This window comes from Oncorhynchus nerka, linkage group LG9a, assembly GCF_034236695.1.
Source record: "Oncorhynchus nerka isolate Pitt River linkage group LG9a, Oner_Uvic_2.0, whole genome shotgun sequence".
Taxonomy (NCBI): Eukaryota; Metazoa; Chordata; class Actinopteri; order Salmoniformes; family Salmonidae; genus Oncorhynchus; species Oncorhynchus nerka.
Window position 1 is genome coordinate 53,954,406 of NC_088404.1, and position 24,059 is coordinate 53,978,464.

The following is a 24,059-nucleotide window of genomic DNA, read 5'->3' on the forward strand; positions in this document are numbered from 1 at the left end:
AAAAGATATCAGCCAAGACCTCAGAAAACAATGTGTAGACCTCCACAAGTCTGGTTCATTCTTGGGAGCAATTTCCAAATGCCTGTAGGTACCACGTTCATCTGTACAAACAATAGTATGCAAGTATAAACACCATGGGACCACAGAGCCGTCATACAGCTCAGGAAGGAGATGCGTTCTGTCTCCTAGAGATGAACGTACTTTGGTGCAAAAAGTGCAAATCAATTCCAGGACAACAGCAAATGACCTTGTAAAGACGCTGGAGGAAACGGTACAAACGTATCTATATCCACAGTAAAACGAGTCCTATATCGACATAACCTGAAAGGCTGCTCAGTAAGGAAGAAGCCAGACTACGTTTTGCAACTGCACATGGGGCCAAAGATCATACTTTTTGGAGAAATGTCCTCTGGTCTGATGAAACAAAAATAGAACTGTTTGCCATAATGTGTTTGGAGGAAAAAGGGTGAGGCTTGCATGGCGGCAGCATCATGTTGTGGGGGTTCTTTGCTGCAGGAGGACTGGTGCACTTCACAAAATAGTTGGCATCACGAGGCAGGAAAATTATGTGGATATATTGAAGCAACATCTCAAGACATCAGTCAGGAAGTTAAAACTTGGTCGCAAATGGGTCTTCAAATGGACAATGACACCAAGCATACTTCCAAAGTTGTGGCACAATGGCTTAAGGACAATTAAGTCGAGGTATTGGAGTGGCCAGCACAAAGCCTTGACCTCAACCCTATACAAAGGAGGCCTACAAACCTGACTCAATTACACCAGGTCTGTCAGGAGGAATGGGCCAAAATTCACCCAACTTATTGTGGGAAGCTTGTGGAAGGCTACTCAAAACGTTTGACCCAAGTTAAACAATTTAAAGGCAATGCTACCAAATACCAATTGAGTGTATGTAAACTTCTGACCCACGGGGAATGTGATCGAAAAATAAAAGCTGAAATAATCATTCTCTACTATTCTGAGATTTCACATTCTTAAAATAAAGTGGTGATCCTAACTGACCTAAGACTGACAGGGAATTTTTACTAGGATTAAAATGTCAGGAATTGTGAAAAGCTGAGTTTAAATGTAATTGACTAAGGTGTATGTAAACTTCCGACTTCAAATGTACATACTACCTTAACTAACAGGTGCCCCCGCACATTGACTCAGTACTGGTGCACCCCTGTATATATTGTTATTTTTTACTGCTCCTCTTTAATGACTTGTATGACTCTTATTCTTATCTGTATTTTTTGAAACTGCACTGTTGGTTCGGGGCTCGTAAGTAAGCATTTCACTGTAAGGTGAAGACCTTGTATTCGGCACATGTGACTAATAACATTTGATTTGATGTCTCCATTAGTGACTGCTTGGTTATTTCGCTACCTGGCTAAGTGTCAGCTGTTTGTCTCTCTGTCTCGGTCTGTCGCACTGTGACAATCTCCCTGTCCCCACCCAGGTCCTCTCCGAGACCTCCCCCGGCTCCTCCAAGGGCGCCTCCTACCGCCTCTTCCCCTCCTGCTCGCGCCAGTCCCCTGAGATCAAACCGACTGGCCTAGGTGGGTATCTGGTTTCTGCCAACCACTGCTGCCACTGTCATATTTCAGCAACGCTGTCATCAGCGCTCACTAATCTTTTTGGGTCATGTGAATGACATCTCTGTGTCTCGCTTGCTCTCTCGTTCTGTCTCGTTCTCGTTCTCTCTCCGACCATCTCTTTCTCTCTCCCCCCTTTCTCTCTCTCTACCTCTCTCTTTCCTTTTTCTCTCTCTCTCTCTCTCTCTCTCTCTCTCTCTCTCTCTCTCTCTCTCTCTCTCTCGTTCTGTCTGTTTTCCTTCCCTCTTTGTCTCTCTCTCACGCTCTCCCTCTCGCTCCTTTTCTTCTCTCTCTTTCTGATGGCTGCATAGCTGCCGTGACTCCATAGTGGTAGGTAGGTCCGGCAGCCAAAGCTCCCAGGCTTAGACTATGTAGGCCAGACGTCAATGGAGAGTCGGTGGAGAGAATGCATCTTAGGCTGTGTCCCAAATGGCCCCCCTATTCCCTTTATCGTGCGCTACCATGGGCCTGGTCAAAAGTACTGGACTATGTAGGGAATAGGGGGCCATTTGGGACGTAGCCTTAGAGCCCCACCACCAAGGACCTCTCCTGCCAATAGGGCTCTATATATGGGGGTCTGGGCTCCGCAGAGCCCCCCCCCTGGATGCTATTCCAGTCTGTCTCCATTTACATGAATCTGTCAAGAGAAGCAAGGAAACTTCCACAAGTTGATTCAATATAACCACAGATACAATTAGTCCCCCGTGCGTGGATTTTGGAGGTGCTTGTTACCCCCAGCCACTTTCTAACACCGTGATAATCACACCTTACTAAGCCCTTATAAAACAAATAAAAGAGTGCAACGGATGCTTCGGGGGGGAAAAAAACATGTTTTCTCATTGACGTGAACCTGGGCTGAGGTTGGTTTGACTCGTGCGTGTGTTTTCCACTGCTTTTCCATACTCCTACTGTACTGTATGCACCACGCTTGTTCAATTATGTCAACCTGTATTTGAAATGACCATTCAAATGTTGTCGCTGTCCCTGCATCCCACCAAAAACCACCGATTCCAGCACAGCTCACTTTAGACCAGAATAAAGGGGAAAACAAAGGCGCATTCTTATTCTGCTGTGACTATTTCTATAACCAACGGCTGTAGGAATTGAGCCGATGGTTATAGAAAAACCTATGTTCTTTGTGACAATAGCTATGTTTCTGTCCCCACAGTCCTTGACCACTTTGTTATATTAGGTTCTCATAAGTCTCGTATTGCATTGTATTCACACTAAAAAGACCCCTTATTTCTTAAATCTATGTCATCCCTTGTCTGTGTCCTACCAGTTGTCGATATAAGTGTAAAGCCTTTAGGCAGTCTCCTTTCCCAGGAGACCTTAAGGAGAGGCTTTATCTATGTTTCTTTTAGGAGGGGTTAGGGGCCCGGTGTTAGGAGTGGTCTCCGTTTGTGTGCTCCACTCTATTCATAAACACACACAGGCACACACACACCCCTTAGCAACACTGAACTGCTCTTATTAAGAACCGCATGGTGTGCAATGAGTACTAACAACCCCCCCCCCCCCATTCCCCTCCTCTCTCCCACCCCGCGGTTCTTCCACAACAGGGTCCCTGTGCTCGGGCCTCTTCAGTGCCTCTGTCCTGGGGGTGTCCTCTAGCGCCCCCAACCTGCGGGACTACGTCCGCACCCACCACCGCAAACCCCCCCTGTCCCCCGGTTTGCCTTTTGGAGATGGTACGTCCTTCCTCTATCCATCTCTCTCTCACTATCGACCGCTATCTAACTCCTGTCTTTTCACATGGACGGTGCCCGTAAAAAAAGAAAAAGTTCAAAATGGCAAATGTCCGCCATATCTGCCATTTTTAGTTCCTGCTCAAACACTCTTGCCTCTCCTTCCCAACCTTGGTGGACAAGAAGTTATTTGATCACCCAAATTATCCGTGAGCCCTCCTTTCCCCCCTCTATCCTTCTGCCTCGAGAACAATCCTCTGCTCGAGTGGTCCCCCCCCCCCCCCCCCCCCCAACAGCATGAGCAGGGACCACAATTGTGGTTATATGCTAAGAATTTAGGTTTTATACATTGCATGCTGAGCATGGATTGGTATTGGATTGCGCACAATCAAATGCGTTACCCATGACCAGTAATCCTGCTTCTCCTAATCAAAGCCACATGGCCTCCCTTTGATTTACATGACAGGTGTGTGATTAGGTTGCTTAGTAAATCTTGTCTATACAATTGTATATATTCTGTATCAGTGTGCATGTCATGTCATAACTAGGGGGTAAAAGGATTTGTTAATCAACAGGGAATCTTCTGTATTAACCCCTTAATTTAGGGAAGCGAAGGCTTGAAATCTGCCTTGAGATCCATTAATCCAGCATTACATAATTCCCACTTGCATACCACAATTTCCTGACTCACTATAGAGTGAAATGGTGAGTTGACTATTATTATAGCCACCAGGGGGTCCTCGTCTAAATTGAACTCTGATTATCGCACATGTTTTCATCAGGGCATATGGCTTGAAATGTTGGAGCACAAAGATTGGCTTAATTTAATCCAAAATCTGACACCTACCTCTCGTCATCGAATCAGATCAGCGAGCGCCCTGATAGTAACTGCACAGTATGTAATATGAAGACCAAATGACCTGCCACCTGCATGTGAAGAGGAACGATTGTTCCAATGCGGATTGAATTGAAGTGCCCGTTTTGTCCAATGGGTGTCACTGTGCACTTTGTTTTCACCGTATACTCGATATTAGGTACACGTTAAGAAACGGTCGCTTTAATATTATGCTTGAAGATGTTACATCTTTTGCTTGTATGAGACTAGAGATGTGTGGGGTTTAGAATTACACCAAGGCTTTTCTCTGGTGATGGGGGTTTTGTCTCTGTGTTTTTGCAATCTCACTCACTCACTCACTCACTCACTCACTCACATAATGCTGGCCAAAGGCAGTGGTATGTTACAAAAACAAATGAGAAACAAATGAGCAATGATTGTGTTTACAGTCACAGCTCTCAAATCCAGATGGTTACACTATTGTAATATAGGTTGATGTTAAATCAGTTGCCATCACTGGATGTTTCCTTTCCAGATCATTATGTCGTAGCATATTCTTTAGAAAGAATAGACTCGAAAGACTGTTCCAGAAAGATTGAAGATTTAAGTACATTTTAGGCTATTGGTGACTTCCGCAAATGTCTCCATTCAAAACAACCACAATTGAGTTACCATTCGCTTTTCCATCCCATCCACGTTCTCCATTGTTCCTTCATTACCCCATCTTCCATGCTGCCTTCCCATGCTGCATATCACTCACCACACACAGGCACACGTATACCGTACATAGCTGCAGCATTATAGAGAGGAACTACTTGGGCTCCCGAGTGACGCAGCGGTCTAAGGCACTGCATCTCGGTACTAGAGGCGTCACTACAGACCCTGGTTTGATTCCAGGCTGTATCACAACCGGCCGTGATTGGGAGTCCCATAGGGCGGCGCACAATTGGCCCAGTGTCGTTAGGGTGTGTTGTAGGCCGTCACTGTAAATAAGAATTTGTTCTTAACTGACTTGCCTAGTTAAATAAATAAATATATTTGTTTAAAGACACAGGGTCAGGAAAACTCACACGTAGGTACATATGCACTCACACTAGATACAGGCATGTGCACAGGTAGCGTGTATCCCCAGTAACGCCAGTTACCCTTCTTATTTCCTCAGAGCTGTTCTCTATGCCGGCAGTAAAGAGATTTTCTGTGTCGTTTGCCAGGCATCCGACTAACGGTATGTCTGCCTTTTTTCAAGTATACCTCGCCACTCTTTAGTTTCCCTTTTATCTTGCATGTCTTTCGGGGGGGGGGGACTATTTTGGGTTTGAAATTGGCTGCGTAATTACATCAAGATCTCGATTTCTCTTGAGTTTCTACTTCATAAGACGTCCTGTCTCCATCTGTTTGGTTTCAACGTTCATTCTTAGCAACATCTGTGTTTTACCGGCCTCTTACACTGCATTTATCTGTTAACCTCTGATCCACCATTTTCCTACAGGATGGATATACACTGAGTGTACTAAACATTAGGAACTCCTTCCTAGTATTGAATTGCAACCCCTTTTGCCCTCGAACAGCCTCAATTTCTCGGGGCATGGACTCTACAAGGTGTCGAAAGCGTTCCACAGGGATGCTGGCCTGTGTTGACTCCGATGCTTCCCACAGTTGTGTCAAGTTGGCTGGATGTCCTTTGGCTGGTGGACCATTCTTTATACACATGGGAAACTGTTGAGTGAGAAGCCCAGCAGCGTTGCGGTCCTTGACACAAACCGGTGGCCTCAAGCACCAACTAACTACCATATCCCTGTTCAAAGGCACTTAAATATTTTGTCTTGCCCATTCACCGTCTAAATGGCACACATACAAAATCCATGTCTCAGCTCATAAAAAAAAAAATCCTTTGTTAACCTGTTTCTTTCCCGTCATCTACACCGATTTTTGAAGTGGATTTAACAAGTGACGTCAATAAGGGATCATACCTTTTGACCTGGTCGGTCGATGTCATGGAAAGAGCATGTTTGGTACACTCAGTGTTTGTATATGGAATATATCCCCTCCGATATATCACCATGTGTTGCTGTGTGTATATGACTTATCCTCACATGCTCCTATTTGTTCATTCAAACCCATTCTCTGGCGAGACGAGACGCCCCTCCACCATTCCAGTCTACTTTTAGGTTAGGATAACCCGTGTTTAAAGCAAATGAATAGCCTTCAAAAAAAAAAAAACTTTTTTACTCGTGAAATGACTGTCTCGTCTCTTGTTCGACTCGTGATCGACCTTTCAGTTTGACCCACTGAAAACGGAGTTTGTGCTAAACCTACGGAATAATAGTATCCAAACGATGGGTGATGGAGGGAAGGGTTGAGTCTATTCCTTTCATTTTAATTCAGGTTTTGGCGTTCAAATGTGGCTGTACCACTTGGTGATTGACAGAAAGGGCATTCACATTACAACGTTCTGTGGAAGAGATATTGCCGTATGTGTGTTGCTTTATGTGTCCACGTCACTTAATCATCGGAAACTTCTGTTTTCAAGAATGCCCACCGGGGGGGGGAGAGATTGACCAACCGTTAATTTCTCCCGTCTCTTTTCCTGGTCTCAAGCTAGTCTTGTTGCTAAGTACTTTGCTGTGCGCTATTAAAGATATTGGTACTTGGCATGGCCTAGGTGTCCAGGCAGCAGTGTACCATCCAGCGGGTTGGATGGGTTCGTCATGCATGGATGAACCCTTTGATGGCAGTCAGATTTGTCCCAACCTATTGGAGCTGAGCTGCTACGATGGGGGAAAATAACAGTGGTGAGCATTTGTGCACAACACTGTTCGACAGTGAACAAATATACATGTGTTGGGACTTCTTCTGTAGCTTGGTTTATGGAGAGACCCATTCAAACTGCCGACTCTGGGCCTTGCTCTTCCTCTCACTCCGTTGAACAGATTGAGGATTGAGGGAGTTTCCCGAATAGCAGTATTGTATCTCATCCAAGTGCCTGGATCATCTGACTACGAGGAGCAGATGGACTATGCGTAGCCTCCGTGATTGAGAGATTCCACACATGGTTTCTGTGTCTGTGTTGACAGAGATTTGTGTGGACTTCTGCTGGTACTCACTGCGATGGCTACGGTGATCAGTGTTTTTATAGGTGGCCTTAAACAGTGCAGCCCATGCAGTATGTAGAAAGGTGGGTTTGAATACAGTACGGTCTGGACCTGCATCGCAAATGAATAGCTATATAAACTGGCAGTACTTAAAAGAGAGGTGGGGTGGATAAATGGCTTTTCTGTGTCTCTTTGGTCTGATTATGTTTTTCAAGCGGGCGCTAAACAGGGATTTCCCGTTACTGATGCACAGTAACTCTTCATCCGACCTACAGTACTCAACAGACCCTCATTCATGTAACCAACCCACTCCATCTGCCCATTAACACCTGTTGCCTTTGTTCTGACCTCTATCTAAGTTAGACATCCACAGTCGCACAATACTGTGTTGCCATTGAATGATGCATTAGATCAAAGGAGCTATTTGAGATTGACATTGGGCCAATCTTTGTCTCCGGTAGATATCGTTACGTCTGTTCAATTGTTTACAGTATCTCTGAGGCGATTTATGAGGTACTACTCATAGGGTCTTCAGGTGTGTTCCCATTTTCTATGATCTGACATTCCCCCTTGAGGTAAAAATGCTTCTTTTTTTATTCCACATGAAAACATTGATTCCTTGTTTTGTAGTTCAGTGTTTTCTTGAAAGAAAGAATCACCCTTTGTGATCTTCTACACTCCTGAGACAGGTGTGGTGTTGGGAGTCCAAAAAAAGCCTTGTAACTCGTGGAGATGAAAGAGGCATTATGACTGACGTGCCTGTAAGCATTTCTACCATTTTTAGGCTTCCAATGTGCATTACCCTTTACCCAGCATTACCCCGTGATAATCAGATGGTGAGAACTGTAGCTGGACAGTTGTTTTTCCTTTCTCCATGTGTCAGTTGAGTGGATGAGAGCCTGGGACCTGTAGCCTTGTTTCTTTAGAATGAAAACGAGCGCCTGCCCCTTTAGCATTATGCACATGCTGGCCCACCTACAGTCTTTTTCTTTTGCTCCTCTTCCACTGTGCTCTCTTCCTCGCTCTGCCTCTTCTTCCTCAGAGCCCCTAGACGAGCATCTTGTAGCCCAGCTGCTGAAGGGGCTCGTCACTGACCCGGCCCTCCTGTGTTGCCCCCCTCTGGCCTCTCTGGACAGGGCCATGGCCCACCACCTGCACCAGTGCCCCTACCACCTGCGCCTCCTCAGGAACTGGCTGGTGTCCGGCCAAGACCTCCCCGAGTGCCTCTACGGTCAGCCCTCTGTAGACCTCCCGTGTCCTCCCCTCCACCCCTTCATGCAGTGCTGGGGTGCTGCCAATGCAGGCTTGTTGTTTTGCTTTTCCCTCTCCCCACTTTTTCCTTCTTTTTTTCCCGTTTCTTCTGTCTTCATTTAGTTGTTTTTTTTGTCTAACTCTGTATCAATGTCTACATGAGAATGGCATCAGTCTAATTTGTTGCCCTACTCCTTCCCTGTCTGTCTCTTAACCCGTCTCTTGCTCTGTCTATCTGCATGCCTGCCAGAAAATGCAGCAGTGGCAACTATAAAGGGAGTGTTCATTCTCCTATCGATGGATCGATACCCCTTACTCATTTTGCTGCTGAGGCTTTTCATCCAAAAGGATCTTTTGCCAGCTTTCATTTCATTTCGAGATCTTTTTTTTATCAGGCTTGACAGAAAAAGAAAAGGCAATCCTAAGGCACTGTGGCTGCCGTATTCTGTGCAGCCCCTGCTCTGGAAACTGCACGACAACCAGCACTGCCTCTGCATGTTGGCAAGTCTACATGGCTTTACTATTGAATGACCATGGACAAACCTCTTCTAAAAGGGTTTCTGCTGCTGAGTGAAGTGCAATGCATGCTACCCCCTAGGTTGGGGGTAACACAGCAAACACTATGAACAGGTGGGGGTGAATGGGAAGTGGCACCAACAACTATTGTACAGTCCTTTTGGGACTGCTGCCTGTCAATATTGTTGCTTCAGATATACTTAATTGGAATGATGGTGACACTGCACTATGGGAGGTCCTGACTGGGTACCATTTGAGAATCCATGAATGATATGTTGGTCTTTTGACAAGATTTAAGATCTAAGATCTGTCTGTGGTGAATATCTAGGTCGTTAGCTAATTAAGCGGTGGTCTGTCAGTAAAACTACCGATTTTCAGGGGAGTTTCTGGAGCTTGAATCGATGTCCCCCTTTTGTGCCTACGCATCTCCACCCTTGGGAGTACTAGACATCAGTCCAGAGCTCTGTATCTGTACAGGAAATCACTTGAGTTATTGTAGGAAATACTTCATACTTTATTACTATTCTCCTTAGTAGACTTGGAAGAGAATGATACTCCATTTACATGAATTTGTCAGCCTGATGTTTCTCGCGCCATCTTTTTATTTTGATCTCTCTCCTTTCTACCACTAGTCCAAATGCCACCCACACAAAAGAAAAGCCTTCAGAAATGGCATTTTGTGACCCAGGAAACATAATAGCAAAGTTTCAACATCATTATGTGGATAGTGAATATGAACACTGAGGGGTTCAAAACTAGTGAATTTGCACAGTTAAATATTATAAACCTAAGGTACTATTTCAAAATCATTAGTTCATTTTGGGTCATTTACCGCTAGCGACATATGAGGTTGCCATGTTGCAGCTTGGTTTACAATTGCTACACACGTTCTGTTGGCCATGCTTGCAGAAAGCAACGTACAGAGCCGTCAGAAGGTATTCATACCCCTTGACTTATTCCACATTTTGTTGTGTTACAGCCTGAATTCAAAATGGATTCAAGTGTTTGTTTTTCTCTCACCTGTCTACACACAATACCCCCATAACGACAAAATGAAAACATGTTTTCAGGTTTTATACAAAAGTATTGAAGAAAATAAAATGTGTATCTCATGTATTTAAGTATTCACAACCCTCTGCTATGACACTCCAAATGGAAAGGCAAGGGAAACGGGAATTTCTTGATTTCTCTACAACTTGGAGTCCAACTGTGGCCAATTCAAATGTTTGGACATGATTTAGAAGCAAACACAACTGTCTTTATAATGTCCCACAGTTGACAGTGCATGTCAGAGCAGAAGCTGCACCATGAAGTCCAAGGAACAGTCCATAGAGCTCCAAGATATATGCCTCATCACAATTATATCTGGGGAAGGGTATAAAACAATCTATAGAGTGTTTGAAAGTTTCCAAGAGCACAGTGGTCTCAATCATTGGGAAATGTAATATATATATACATATATCGAACTTCCTAGAGCTAGCCGTCCGGGCAAGAAGGACCATTTGAAAATCTGTGGAAAGACTTGAAGATTGCTGTTCACTGCTGCTGCCCATCTAACTTTAACATAGCTTGAGAACATCTGCAAGGAAGAATGGGAGAAAATCCCCAAATCCAGATGTGCAAAGCTGATACAGACACCCAAAATGACTCAAAGCTTTAATGGCCGCCAAAGGTGCTTCTTCAAGTATTCACAACCTTTAGGCAATACGTTAGGTAAATGAGATTTCTGCATTACATTTTTAATACATTTGGCAACATTTCAAAATGTTTTCATTATGGGGTATTGTGTGTAAATTGGTGAGAAAAATATTTGTAATACATTTTGAGTTCAGGCTGTAACACAACAGTTTGAATGGGTCAAAGGGTATGAATACTTTCTGAAGGTACTGTATGTACCAGACCAAAAGAATCCCAAAATAATACGAGACTGTTTAAAGGTGCTCTGGATATTTTCAAGATGCCAAACCAGCTATTTTTGTAGCTGTCTGGAACTTGAATTCTTTGATAGTTGTGTTAGCTAGCAAATGATGTTGTCTTTAGTTTGGCTAGCAGGCAAAATAAATGATGGCCTTTGAAAGCTAAATACAGCTGCCATGATGTCTTATATTAACTGAGAGAACCTCCGTACATGGTTAAAACACATTTCAGGGTTTATCCGGATCAGTGAAAGACCTGTAACCAGGGTTGGGTAGGTTACTTTCAAAATGTAATCTGTTTAGTTACTAGTTTAGTTACCTGCCACATTGTAAAAAGTAACTTAACTTTTGGATTGCCCAAACTCAGTAACGTAATCTGATTACATTCAGTTACTTTTAGATGACTTTCCCCTTGAGAGGCGTTAGAAGAAAATAAAAATGTGTGTTACCAATTTAACCACTTCGATTGCAGGATAAGTCTATGTTAAAGTTTACATAGCTGCCATATATGGATGTTGGACTTCCTCTAACCCATTGCGTTCTACTACATATAATACGATTAAATTATATCTTTACATTAAAAACCAAAGTCTATCAGAATTCCAGTCATTCCAATAAATGTTATACCCTTTGATTTTCAAGAATAGGACTTGGAAGTATAGATTAGCCTAATTGTTTTCTCTGAGCATAACCCCAAAACTAAGGACTTATTACCCAGCCCTACTCTGTTTAAGATTTTGTTGTCATGGATGACTGATTGGGCTCATTGATTCGAGTTGAAAATTAAATGCTGCGCTCATGGAATGGCATGCTTTGAGCACTACTGAAAAGTGCTATTTACATGTGTGAAATGAATGCTATATGCTGCATTTGGGGCGGCAGTGTAGCCTAGTGGTTAGAGCGTTGGGCTAGTAACCGGAAGGTTGCAAGTTCAAATCCCCGAGCTGACAAGGTACAAATCTGTCGTTCTGCCCCTGAACAGGCAGTTAACCCACTGTTCCTAGGCCGTCATTGAAAATAAGAATTTGTTCTTAACTGACTTGCCTGGTTAAATAAAGGTAAAATAAAAATAAAATAGGCTATATTCCCCCCCCAGAAATGTCCAGGAACTTGTATGTGTCTACAGATGGCCCCTTTTAAAGTCTATCAAAAGTGTGCAAGTTTGAACGTGTCCATTAGGCCTATGGATTACATTTTCTATCATCATTAATTAAATAAAGCAATAAATTCCCCAATTTGATTCCATAGGCTGGGACCGCACTGTGCAGCTGTTACGAGCACAATTTTCACTGGCTGTCCACTGGTTTCAAAAACAATGATTGATAGGCAGCTTAAACTTCTTCAATTCAACCATTATTGGGTTCAAATACACATTTGGATTATGATCATTCATCCACAACAACCACAATCCGTAAAGCACAAATAGCCAAATGAGAGAGCAGCAGTGTGATTCACATCAATGCGCTATGTAGATAATAATAAGTGATATCCGTATCGCCGTAGACTACACCACTGCTGTCACCCTTACCTCCAAGTGTTTATTCAAGTTGGATAATATTTGGATGCCAACAACAGTCGTACCATTGGAAGGCATAGCTTGAAACCATTTCATGATGCTCTCGACAAAACAGTTATTGTGCTGACGTTGCTTCCAGAGGCAGTTTGGAACTCGCTACGCGCTTCAGCACTCCATGTTCCCATTCTGTGAGTTTGTGGGGCCTACCACTTTGCGGCTGAGCCGTTGTTGCACCTATACGTCTCCACTTCACAATAACAGCACTTACAGTTGACCGGGGCAGCTTTAGCAGGGCAGAAGTTTTACGAACTGACTTGTTGGAAAGGTAGCATCCTATGATGGTTGAAAGTCACTGAGCTCTTCAGTACCGGCCATTCTACTGCCAATGTTTGTCTATTGAGTTTGCATGGCTGTGTGCTCGATTTTATACACCTGTCAGCAGCGGGTGTGGCTGAAAATAGCCGAATCCACTATCTTGAAGTGGTGTCCACATACTTTGGAATATATAGTGTAGTTCTATGTTGTGTGCTCTTCCACGATGTCTCACAGGTAGTGAATGAATGGTGCAGTGTAGATTCAGTCTTCTCCTCTCACTGCATCTGGTATGTGAGCTGAATTTGATATCCATATGGAGGGGAAAGGCTGCAGCACAAAGAGGGGGAACTAGAGGTGGAAAGACTGGGAGAAGAAACGATGGAGCTAGACAGACCAAGGCAAGCAGAGAGAGAGGGGAAAGGCAAAGAGAGCTATAGGTCAGGGGCCGTATCCACGAAGCGTCTCAGAGTAGAAAAATGGTCGTAAGTGATGAGAATAGAGCCTTTTACCCCTACTCTTAAGGGTACAAATAATAGCTATATATGTCTCTTTAGTCATACGAGTCCTACTTATTTTAAAGATGTTTGTAACTTCATGATTTGGCCTAAAAGGCAACATGTCCGTGGTTCCTGCGCCAGATGCTATTGCTTTGGAGTTGTTGAAAGAACGTTTTGATATTTCCATATAATCAAGCCATAGATAATCTAGACCTACAGTGCTTTCGGAAAGTATTCAGATGGCTTGACTTTTTCCACATTTATTATTCTAAAATTGATTTATATATATTTTCCTCCCCCCCCTCATCAATCTACACACTACCCCATAATGACAAAGCAAAAACATATTTTAGAAATGTTTAACAACTGAAAATATGACATTTACATAAGTGTTCAGACCCTTTACTTAGTACTTTGTTGAAGCACCTTTGGCAGCGATTACAGCCTAGAGTCTTCTTGGGTATGACTCTACAAGCTTGGCACGTCTGTATTTGGGGAGTTTCTCCTAATCTTCTCTGCAGATCCTCTCCAGCTTTGTCAGGTTGGATGGGGAGTGTCGCTGCACAGATATTTAAAAACAATTCTGAGGTCTTGGCTGATATCTTTTGATTTTCCCATGATGTCAAGCAAATATGCACTGAGTTTGAAGGTAGGACTTGAAATACATCCACAGGTAGACCTCCAATTGACCCAAATGATGTCAATTAGCCTATCAGAAGTTTCTAAAGCCATGACTTCATTTCTGGAATTTTCCAAGCTGTTTAAAGGCACAGTCAACTTAGTGTATGTAAACTTCTGACCCACTGGAATTGTGATACAGTGAATTATAAGTGAAATAATCTGTCTGTAAACAATTGTTGGAAAAATTACTTGTGTCATGCACAAAGTAGATGTCCTAACCGACATGCCAAAACTATAGTTTGTTAACAAGAAATTTGAGTGGTTGAAAAACGAGTTTTAATGACTCCAACCTAAGTGTATGTAAACTTCCGACAACGACTGTATCTTGCGCTTTTGACAGTTATTTCACAAGGACTATTTCACGTGATATGCCTAAATACATAACTCATAACCATTAGGCTAATAAATGATCACTTATTTTTTACTATTTCTTTAACCTACATGTTATTTCAAGTTGTCCCTTTGTCCCTTTAAAATGTGCTTAAATTGAGCATTTGAAGGCATCTACGTTAACTTTGATTGTGTTAGATGAAAATGATAGACCCTTCCAAATGTTTTATGCTACTGTGCCCAAGCAATTTAGACTTTTTAAACGGGAGTTGACGAGTGTGTTGATATCACAGTAATACTATCAAAATTCTTCTTTAAACAAGTATCAGAATTGGTAAAAAAAAAATTAAAAAAGGTTATGCAAGCCAATATATTAGGGAAGAATTAAGAGTAGGCAAAGTGATAGTGTCAAACTAAAAATATGTCAAACGTTTTACATTCACTGTGGAAAATCTGTCGGTGGCCTTTAGCAAGGCACTTATCTCTAATTGCTCCTGTAAGTCGCTCTGGATAAGAGCGTCTGCTAAGTGACTGAAATGTACATTTGGTCTGAAGCGTGCAATAGAGTTCACAGCTGGCGATGCCTCTGCGATTGGTTATTCCCCATATTTTCAACAATCACAATTCTTCCTTTGCGGTTCCTCAAACTATCGTAATTACCAGCTGAGAGAACCTTTTTTCTGAATTGATTTTACACCTGACGCCGTTTCTGAGCAGTGTCTTATCCTAAAACCTACTCTGAGCTGGAAGTTTTTATTGTCTAGGAACATGTTTTAACAGGATCCCTAGGACCTTTTTCTCAGTTTCTTTGTGGCTACAGGCCTTTTCCACAGGAATCACGGTCGATATTCTTTAGCGTTGTCATCTGAGACTTTGGCAGTGCAAAACCCTCTCATGTTCTCCTCTGACCTTGGCTTGCCCAGATTTAATGATGATGTTGGAAATGCTTATGGCTGAAGCTCAGCAAACTCAAAAGCTCCAACAAAGCTTCACCACAGTGTAATCGTTGGGGTTGGTGGCAGTCCGTCCTGACCAAGTTGATTGGTTACTTGTGGCCTATCTCTTGAGAAATCACATTAACACATTGATTAATCTCATTTAAACTGTGTCTGTTGGGGGAAGATTTAACATATCAGCGGAAGACTAGAATGCGCACCGTCGAAGCTGTTTGTGCGGATCATTTAAAAGTACTGTTGGGATTTAATGTACAACACGTTGGACAGTTCGGGGAGAAATGCATGGCTGACTGCATGTATTCTGGGAAATGGATGGATGGATGATGGATGGATGGATGATGCATTGCTTGATCTCATCCATTCCTTGTGTTTGTGTGGTGATATCGCTTCCATCATGGTGTTCTTTTGGGCTGCTGTGTGTGTGTGTGTGTGTGTGAGAGAAAAGGCTGTCGTCACACAACACTAGGCCTCAGCGCAGGACGTGTACGCCGTTCGCAATGCAAGACAGGTCTTTAGTTGAGTCTCTATGGCTTGCTACTTTAGTGTGAATGACTTGGCTGGATTTTGGCATGGTCCTCGCAGGACGCCCATATCTACCTTTCTCCATCAAGTGACGTCACATTGATGTCAGATGGTTTAATTACCAGAAATGGTGGCCCGGGCCATTGGGGAAGGGGCTACGTGCTGTATTACTGTATCACCACTTCTCCTTGATCAGATGGAGGGGTGGTGCAACTGTGTGTCTCCTCTCCGCTGCAGGCTTTGAAGGCTGCTCCATGGTGCCCTCTATCTACCCACTGGAGACGCTGCACAACTCGCTGTCCCTCAAGCAGGTGGACGAGTTCCTCAATGCTGTGTGTGAGGACAGCAGCGACGCCCATGCTAAGACCATGAAAGGTAGGTATTCTAGTCAAGGTAGGTATTTGGTGCTTTCCAGAAGCAACATGCCTAGCTTGCACACTACAGACCTGATCCACGTTCTGTTTGTGCTGTCGTGCAAAATCCTACGCTCATTGGCATGATAATGACCATAAAAGTTGGCAAGACAGTACAAACAGATCTGGGAACAAGCTACAAATACATACACTATAAAAGTATGTGGACACCCCTTCAAATTAGTGGATTCAATTATTTCAGCCACACCCATTGCTGACAGTTGGATCAAATTGAGCACATAGTCATGCAATCACCATAGATGTGCTACCTTTCCAACAAGTCAGTTCGTCAAATGTCTGCCCTGCTAGAGCTGCCCCGGTCAACTGTAAGTGCTGTTTTTGTGAAGTGGAAACGTCTAGAAGCAACGATGTCTCAGCCACGAGTTGGTAGGCCACACAAGCTCACAGAACGGAACCCCCTATTGCTGAAGTGCTTAAAACCGTCCTCGGTTGCAACACTCCCTACCGAGTTCCAAACGGCCTCTGGAAGCAACGTCAGCACAATAACTGTTCGTCGGGAGCTTCATGAAATGGGTTTCCATGGCCTAGCCTAAGATCACCATGTACAATGCCAAGCGTCAGCTGGAGTGATGTAAAGCTGTCCGCCTTTAGACTCTGTAATCACGCTTCACCATTTGGCAGTCTTATGGACGAATCTAGGTTTGGAGGATGCCAGGAGAATGCTACCTGCCCGAATGCATAGTGCCAACTGTGAAGTTTGGTGGAGGAGGAATAATGGTCTTGAGCTGTTTTTCATGATTCGGGCTAGTCCCCTTAGTTCCACTGACGGGAAATCTTAACACTACAGCATACAATGACATTCTAGACAATTCTGTGCTTCCAACTTTGTGGCAGCAGTTTTGGGAAGGCCCTTTCCTGTTTCAGCATGACAAAGCCTGGTACATACAGAAATGGTGTGGAAGAACTTGACTGACCTGGGGGGGGGACAACAACTCCATATAAATTCCCATGATTTTGGAATGAGATGTTTGCTGAGCAGGTGTCCACATACCTTTGGTCATGTAGTGTATATTTTGTGTCCGAGTCATCACGGTCTTTCTCACTGGCATATAATACATATCCCCTGTAGGTCTCCTAATATAATGTTGAGTAGTGTATATCTTATATAAATACCATTTATCGTTTCCCTCCAGCTCTCTCTGTCTTGTTCGACACGTCAAGCCAGGGGTATGGTCAGGCACACACCTACCCCCCACCAAAGGCCCTCTCCTCCTCAGAAACTCCTGTTCGGCCCCCCACCCACCCACTATGCTGTGAGTATACTGACCTCCGTGTCCGTCCGACCACTACCCAAAGCCCTTACCCAGATGGGTGTAAGCAATATGGAGGACGCTCCTCCCAACCTCATGGGTAGATCAGATCTACAAACATGAAAATGATGGTAGGGAAAAGGGATTTTTTTTTTAGGACCCAACACCACAATAGCAATGCTTAGTCTTAGCCACACTTACATTGTTCTAGAGCAGAGTGGTGTTCAATAGGGTATGCGATATAAAAAATGTTTTTAAACATAATAAATCCCATTAGTACCTCCCCATTTTCAGTCTGTTTTCTTGCGTTTGTTGCCTATTACTGCCTAATGATCATGACACAGGCTAACAGCCTAACCAGCACCCATAACTCTCCCTCTCTGCCTGGTTTTCTCCCCCTCTCACAGCATGAGATATAAAAGCCTGCTTTGCTGGGCCTTAATCTGTCAAACTAAACGAGGGCCTTGTGTTTTTGTCTTTCATCGCCAAGAGGAGAGGCGCGATCAATTATGACTTCTGTAAAGTAGGACTCGGCATAATAATAGCACTTAGTTTTGCCGAGCCGTCTCCGACTCGCCACCGGGGTCTGTTGTTGTCGGTGCCCCCCTCCCTCTTCCCTCCCTTCCCACTCGTTGTGCCTCCAGTGGGCTACATGGTGATTCATTTGGCCCTTTACCAGTATTTTAGGATTGCTTCAACAGCTGCTCTGAGCTGCTTTCTCGGTCTCTCTTTCTCGCTCTCCTTATTCCTCATAACCCTATTATGGTGTGGAGGAGGAGTAGAAAACATGCTGGATGTTAGAAGTGTCGCTTGGATGAATAGCGGTTTTGTTTTCATTTGAGGTGGCGTGACATTGTTTCTTTTCCCAATAGTCAGTGCAACGGAATTGAGTACAGAAGTAGCTATTAAAAGTATTGCCTAGTTAGACCATTATTACTGGTCCAGCTGGCTGACAGGTGTTACTAGGTAGGTAATGTTAAACGTAGCATAGAGATTTTCAGAACACCCTTTTAAATTGGCAATACTTCCTCAATTCTCAACTTGAAAGACAACGCGTCTTCTAAACTTCCATGTCTAATTGCAATTTTTGAAAATTATCTGTTATTCAGTTAAATCCATTTTTGGCTCTTATGTACAATCTTCTCTCGTTGATTGAGACAAGTGGGTGTTCACCCCAAAGTGCCGCAATGTCATGATGACACTCGCCCGTCTGTCAATGAGAGAGAATTTGACATATGTGACGACCGCCTCGATTCGGTCTTATGTAGCGAAATCTGAAAATTGTGTTTAGAGTAGAGACTCAGAATGGTATAGCATACACTCCAGTTGAAGAACAATGGGCAAGTAATTCTGCTTTGAAAGTTGATGATGAACTTGTAACTTACTTTTGGGAAAATGGCCCTTGAATTTTTTGGTACACCTACTGGACAGTTCATCTTTGTCTATACCCATTCAGCATCATTCACACCATCTTAAGTCTTAGCCCCACCCATCTCTTTAAGGATTCACACATGAGGCCATGTGCTAAACAGAGTGAGTAAGGTAGTAAACAACCAACGATTTCAAGACTAAAAGTAGTGAAAGTAGTATCTTACAATAAGGAAAAGCTGCAGGTAAAAGTACACTATCTAATCCTTGGCCTATATCCTAATCTGATTTAGGTGCAGGTCATGTTCTTCACATTACAGTCTCTGGTAAACACAATGTCAAATCAAATAAAAAGTAGATTTCACACATGCACAGGATTACACAAGGTGTAAACAGTATACTGCAATGGTTACTTGCATAGTAGCAATATCAACAACAAAATGTCCAGATAAAATATTTTATAGTTGTTAGATGACGCTTACCTGACACACTTGTCTAAATTGATGGGTCATGTGAAGGAAATGCTATAACCCCCAGCCACATCTACCTAAATGAGGCGACAGGTAGCCTCGTGGTTAGTGTTGGACTAGTAACCGAAAGGTTGCAAGATCGAATCCCCGAGCTGACAAGGTTAAAAAAATTAAAAATCTGTCGTTCTGCCCCTGAACAAGGCAGTTCCTAGGCCGTCATTGAAAATAAGAATTTGTTCTTAACTGACTTGCCTAGTTAAATAAAGTGGATGGGTCACTATTGTGTAGACAATTGTACACATGTTCATGAAATACAAGAGATGATAGTAATCACCCCAGACACACCTGGCTAACTTGTTGCGTCATGTAGCTAGCTAAACAATGAACTGGCATAATCCCAACACATACTACTACTAACCAATACAAACATTGTCATAGCTGTAGTATGAATCTGCAGGTGGCTAAAGCTAACCAACCAGGTTCAATGTTAGTTAGCTATAACTAAGAATGAAAATGGATTTCTGATTCAAATAATATTACTACACATCACACACGTAACGTTCGCTAGCTAACAATACGCTTTAACTTGCAATGAAAACGACTTTGACAAAATTATAATATCAGAAAATGTAGCTAGACTCCATTTTTTAAATGTAACCTTTATTTAACTAGGCAAGTCGGTTAAGAACAAGTAAAAAAATTTACAAGGACTGCCGGCCAAACCCTACCCTAACCCGGACAATGATGATTTGATTTGATTTGATTTGCTGGGTCAATTGTGCCCTATGGAATTCCCAATCACGGCCGGTTGTGATACAGCCCGGGAACGAACCAGGGTCTACAGTGACGTCTCTAACACTGAGATTCAGCGCCTTTGACCGCTGCACAACTCTCAACCGTATACAAGGATGAATGCTTCACTGGAACCATTTAACGCCGTTTTGTTTGTATCTACATCTTGTTTGGCCAGCGTTGTCAAGTTACTCCGGTTCACACTGACCGTGTCGTGTGCAGAAAGTAGCAAATCACTTTTTTTCCAACTGATCTGTCTAAAGCACCTGCTAAATTCAGGACATCAATGTTTAGAAAAGTAGCAAAACTTTTGTAGTTCTCGATGGCTAACGTTATATATATATATTTTAAAACGGCGCGGTAGAAAGGACTCAACACATACTGAACAGCTCACGTAATAAACAGAAATGTTCAAATGCCTCTCCTGTGAAGTAGTGATGTGCGACCATACGCCTAGTTTCATGAAATGGGTTTCCATGGCTGAGCAGCCGCACACAAGCCTAAGATCACCATGCGCAATGCCAAGCGTTGGCTGGAGTTTTAGCTCGCCGCTATTGGACTCTGGAGCAGTGGAAACACGTTCTCTGGAGTGATGAATTACGTTTCACCATCTGGCAGTCCAATGGACGAATCTGGGTTTAGCGGATGACAGGAGAACGCTAGCTGACCGACTGCATAGTGCCAACTGTGAAGTTTGGTGGAGAAATAATGGTCTGGTCTGTTTTTTTATGGTTCAGGCTCCTTAGATCCAGTGAAGGGAAATGTTAACACTACTAATGGCATTGTAGACAATTCCGTGCTTCCAACTTTGTGGCAGGCCCTTTCAGCATGACAATGCCACTGCACAAAGCGAGGTCAATACAGAAATGGTTTGTCGAGATCTGTGTGGAAGAACTTGACTGGCCTTCACAGAGCCCTGACCTCAACCCTATCAAACTCCTTTGGGATGAATTGGAACGCCGACTTTGAGCCAGGCCTAATTGTCCAACGTCAGTGCCCGACCTCACTAATGCTCTTGTGGCTGAATGGAATAAAGTCCCCTCAGTAATGCTCCAACATCTAGTGGCAAGTTTCCCCAGAGGAGTGGAGGCTGTTATAGCAGCAAAGGGGGGACCACCTCCATATTAATGTCCATGTTTTTGGAATGAGATGTTCGACAAGCAGGTGTCCACATACTAGAGTTTTTGTATGTGGTTGGATGGAGATATATGGAGTCAAAACAGATTTAAACACCAGTAGTTGAGTTTCACCCAGGACTATGCCTAATATTCTAATATCCCCAATTTCAATCACAACTCAATTACTTTCACCTAATATTTACCCTGTTTGTGTGGGTCTCTCTCTTTCTCTTTTCATTGTGTGTGCGCAGTAAGCAGTGGCCCCCCCAGCACAGTGTCCAGTGCAGGGCCCTCCTCCCCCACCTCGGTGAACCCATCAAACCCAGCCATACACTTCAGCTTCAGTGAGTAGTCCGGAACCCCCTCACCGGATCCCACAGAGGGAACCGCAGGACAACCCAACACCTGGACCTTCGGAGGAAGCCATTATTAATCCATCCATCCACACTGTGCCCGTCAACCTATGAGTGCCTTCAAACTCTTGTTAGTAATCACAGTCTCATACAGTGCTGGACCCTGAGGGCCGTTCGTGGACAAAAACAAACAAAAACCCTCAAAAACCCTGGATGGAATCACTACAGCCCATCTGTCTGTCCTTGATTCAGACTGCCTGCTGATATTGTTGCTGAACAGAGACAATGGGAGACCTCCTTTCACAGAGACGGGAGGCAGGTTCAGAATATTCTACACCAATCATTGCAGACAATTATTGGCATACAGGTATAGTTGAGCCAGTTGATCAAATGCTGACTGCTTTCTCAGTTTTGTTGTGTGTCCCTCTTTTTATATTCTGTTTTGGGGTGGCTGTACTTTACGTGATTGGGGGGGGTACAAAACGATACAACAGGAATACTGTACACTGAATATACAAAAACATTAAGAACACCTGCTCTTTCTATGACAGACTGACCAGGTGAAAGCGATGATCCCTTATTGATGTCACTTAAATCCACTTGAAACAGTGTAGATGAATGGGAGCAAACAGGTCAAAAAGGGATTTGTAAACCTTGAGACAATTGAGACATGGATTGTGTGTGTCATTCAGAGGGTGTGTAACTCAATATTAGGAAGGTGTTTCGTTTTGGTGTACTCAGTGTATGTTTCCTATCATGTCTACACAGCATTTTGTCACGAAATAATACACAACTCATATTTTATATACATAATTGTTTTTATGTTGATGAGTCCCATGTGAAATATATTTCATATCCTGATCTCAACATGCCAAAAATATAAACAATACACGTGTCTCAACACCTTACATAAAAATCTGTGGTAAATCTATATTTTTTTTTACAGTATTTCAAGGGTAAACCACTCCAGAGGAAAATAGCTGTGCCTTTAGCCTTTCTCAGTCTATACTGGGTTGGGTCCTCAAACTATTTTTAACATTTCTGCTGTCTTGCCAAAGTTATGTTTTTAATGTTAATTTAAACAATTGTGTATCAAATGGTGTAATACATATTATTTGGGCATATGTATTGTCCCAGTGGGGATAAATAAAGTTGAATATGTATTTATGGATTAAAAAAAAATTACATTTTTTTTTTAGATGGAAGGTATGCATTGAATCGTTTAACAAAAACAATGGTTTTCTTGTACAGTAATTCTCCAAATTGTAAAACCAAAACGTTTCTATGGATTCTGAAAAGCACATGAATGTCATTGTATTTGTAGTTGGTATGTAGTAGTCTATGCTATTTCAAGGATGCTCTCAACTGCACTAATGTAAAACTAGCACTGCTGAATCTATAGAACAAAGCTTTATTTTTCTTTAGAGTTTTCTTCACATTGTTTTTCTTGATAGTAATGATTTATTTAATGACTGGTGTTTATAGGTGAAATTAGGACCTTTTTTTTTGGTGGTTATTTAATGTGCCATGTAATATCAGCCAAAGATAGTTGATGCTGTATAGAATCCTCTCCTTAGACATTGTCTTATTAAGGTCTAGCAATAAAACACCAAGGTTGTTTTATTAAAAGTAATATCTGATTTCTGAAGGTTGTGGTTCTTCATTAGTCTCAGGCAATAAAAAAAATCAATTTTAACAAGTCTAATAGGGGCACTATTGTGTGGCGGGAGGGGTGGGTGTGGCCAGGTTCACTATTACAGTATAGTATGATATGCTCGCGACTCAGTGGCACCACACATTGGATCAAAGACGATCGTTTGCTTCAATTAGTTTAAGTTGAGTGGATAGTGAATGACGGGAGAGAAACAGATCTTTTAACAAGCCTTCATTGTACAGTTCAGCAATGCCCATAACCGAGCTTAAATGCGACATCACAGAATCCATAGAAAGATACGAAACATCCTACATTTGTTTTTATTGTGTTAGTTCTCCTCGCATAGGGAAGAGCAGAAAGCCACTGAAGTTGCTGTGTTTTATTGTGATTTATCAAAGATGGTGAAGACTGAGGAGAGGCCCACGTTAGACCACATCCTCCAGCTCCAGAGTCACTGCATTGGATACATAGTAATGACCCCCACTATTATACTAACCTGCCCACATTATTTTCTGCCAGTGCCCAGCCTGTTTTCTAAAATGGCGTTCTCTCGCTTCAGCTCATCCACCTGGCTGTCACTCTGGCCTCCAAGTACCTCAGCTCCACGCTCTGTTGCACCACCATGTCTAGCAACGTCCTCAGCCCAGGTGTCAGTTTGCGTGGTCTCTAGTTTCGGTCCTGTGACTGAACAGTGGCTTTAAAAAAATAATTTAAGTCGTTTTTTGAGGTATGTGTACCTTACTATTTAGCCTATTTAAACAAAAGTTTAAACTTCTCTACATTCCTAAAGAAAATATGTACTTTTTACACTCTTACATTTTCCCTGACACCAGAAAGTACTGGTTACGTTTCGAATTCTCAGGCAGGACAACAATATGATTCACGCACCTGTCAATATAACACGTTGTCA

At 42.9% G+C, this 24,059-nt stretch overlaps 1 protein-coding gene across 17 annotated transcripts in view; it reads left to right on the top strand.

Moving 5' to 3' along the window:
* ppip5k1b (diphosphoinositol pentakisphosphate kinase 1b) overlaps positions 1 to 23,143 on the top strand; it is a 68,920-nt gene extending 45,777 nt beyond the window's left edge. For 4 of the 17 annotated variants that reach the window (XM_029668603.2, XM_029668604.2, XM_029668605.2 and 1 more), the window contains exons 25-31: positions 1,460 to 1,559; positions 3,158 to 3,286; positions 5,281 to 5,343; positions 8,253 to 8,441; positions 15,948 to 16,085; positions 17,278 to 17,397; positions 21,394 to 23,143. In XM_029668603.2, the coding sequence (XP_029524463.1) occupies positions 1,460 to 1,559; positions 3,158 to 3,286; positions 5,281 to 5,343; positions 8,253 to 8,441; positions 15,948 to 16,085; positions 17,278 to 17,397; positions 21,394 to 21,494 (840 nt within the window). In that variant the 3' untranslated portion in view covers positions 21,495 to 23,143. The remainder of the gene's footprint in view (positions 1 to 1,459; positions 1,560 to 3,157; positions 3,287 to 5,280; positions 5,344 to 8,252; positions 8,442 to 15,947; positions 16,086 to 17,277; positions 17,398 to 21,393) is intronic. The other 13 variants (XM_029668610.2, XM_029668612.2, XM_029668614.2 and 10 more) reach the window with 7 other exon arrangements.
* The last annotated feature ends 916 nt before the right edge of the window (positions 23,144 to 24,059 follow it).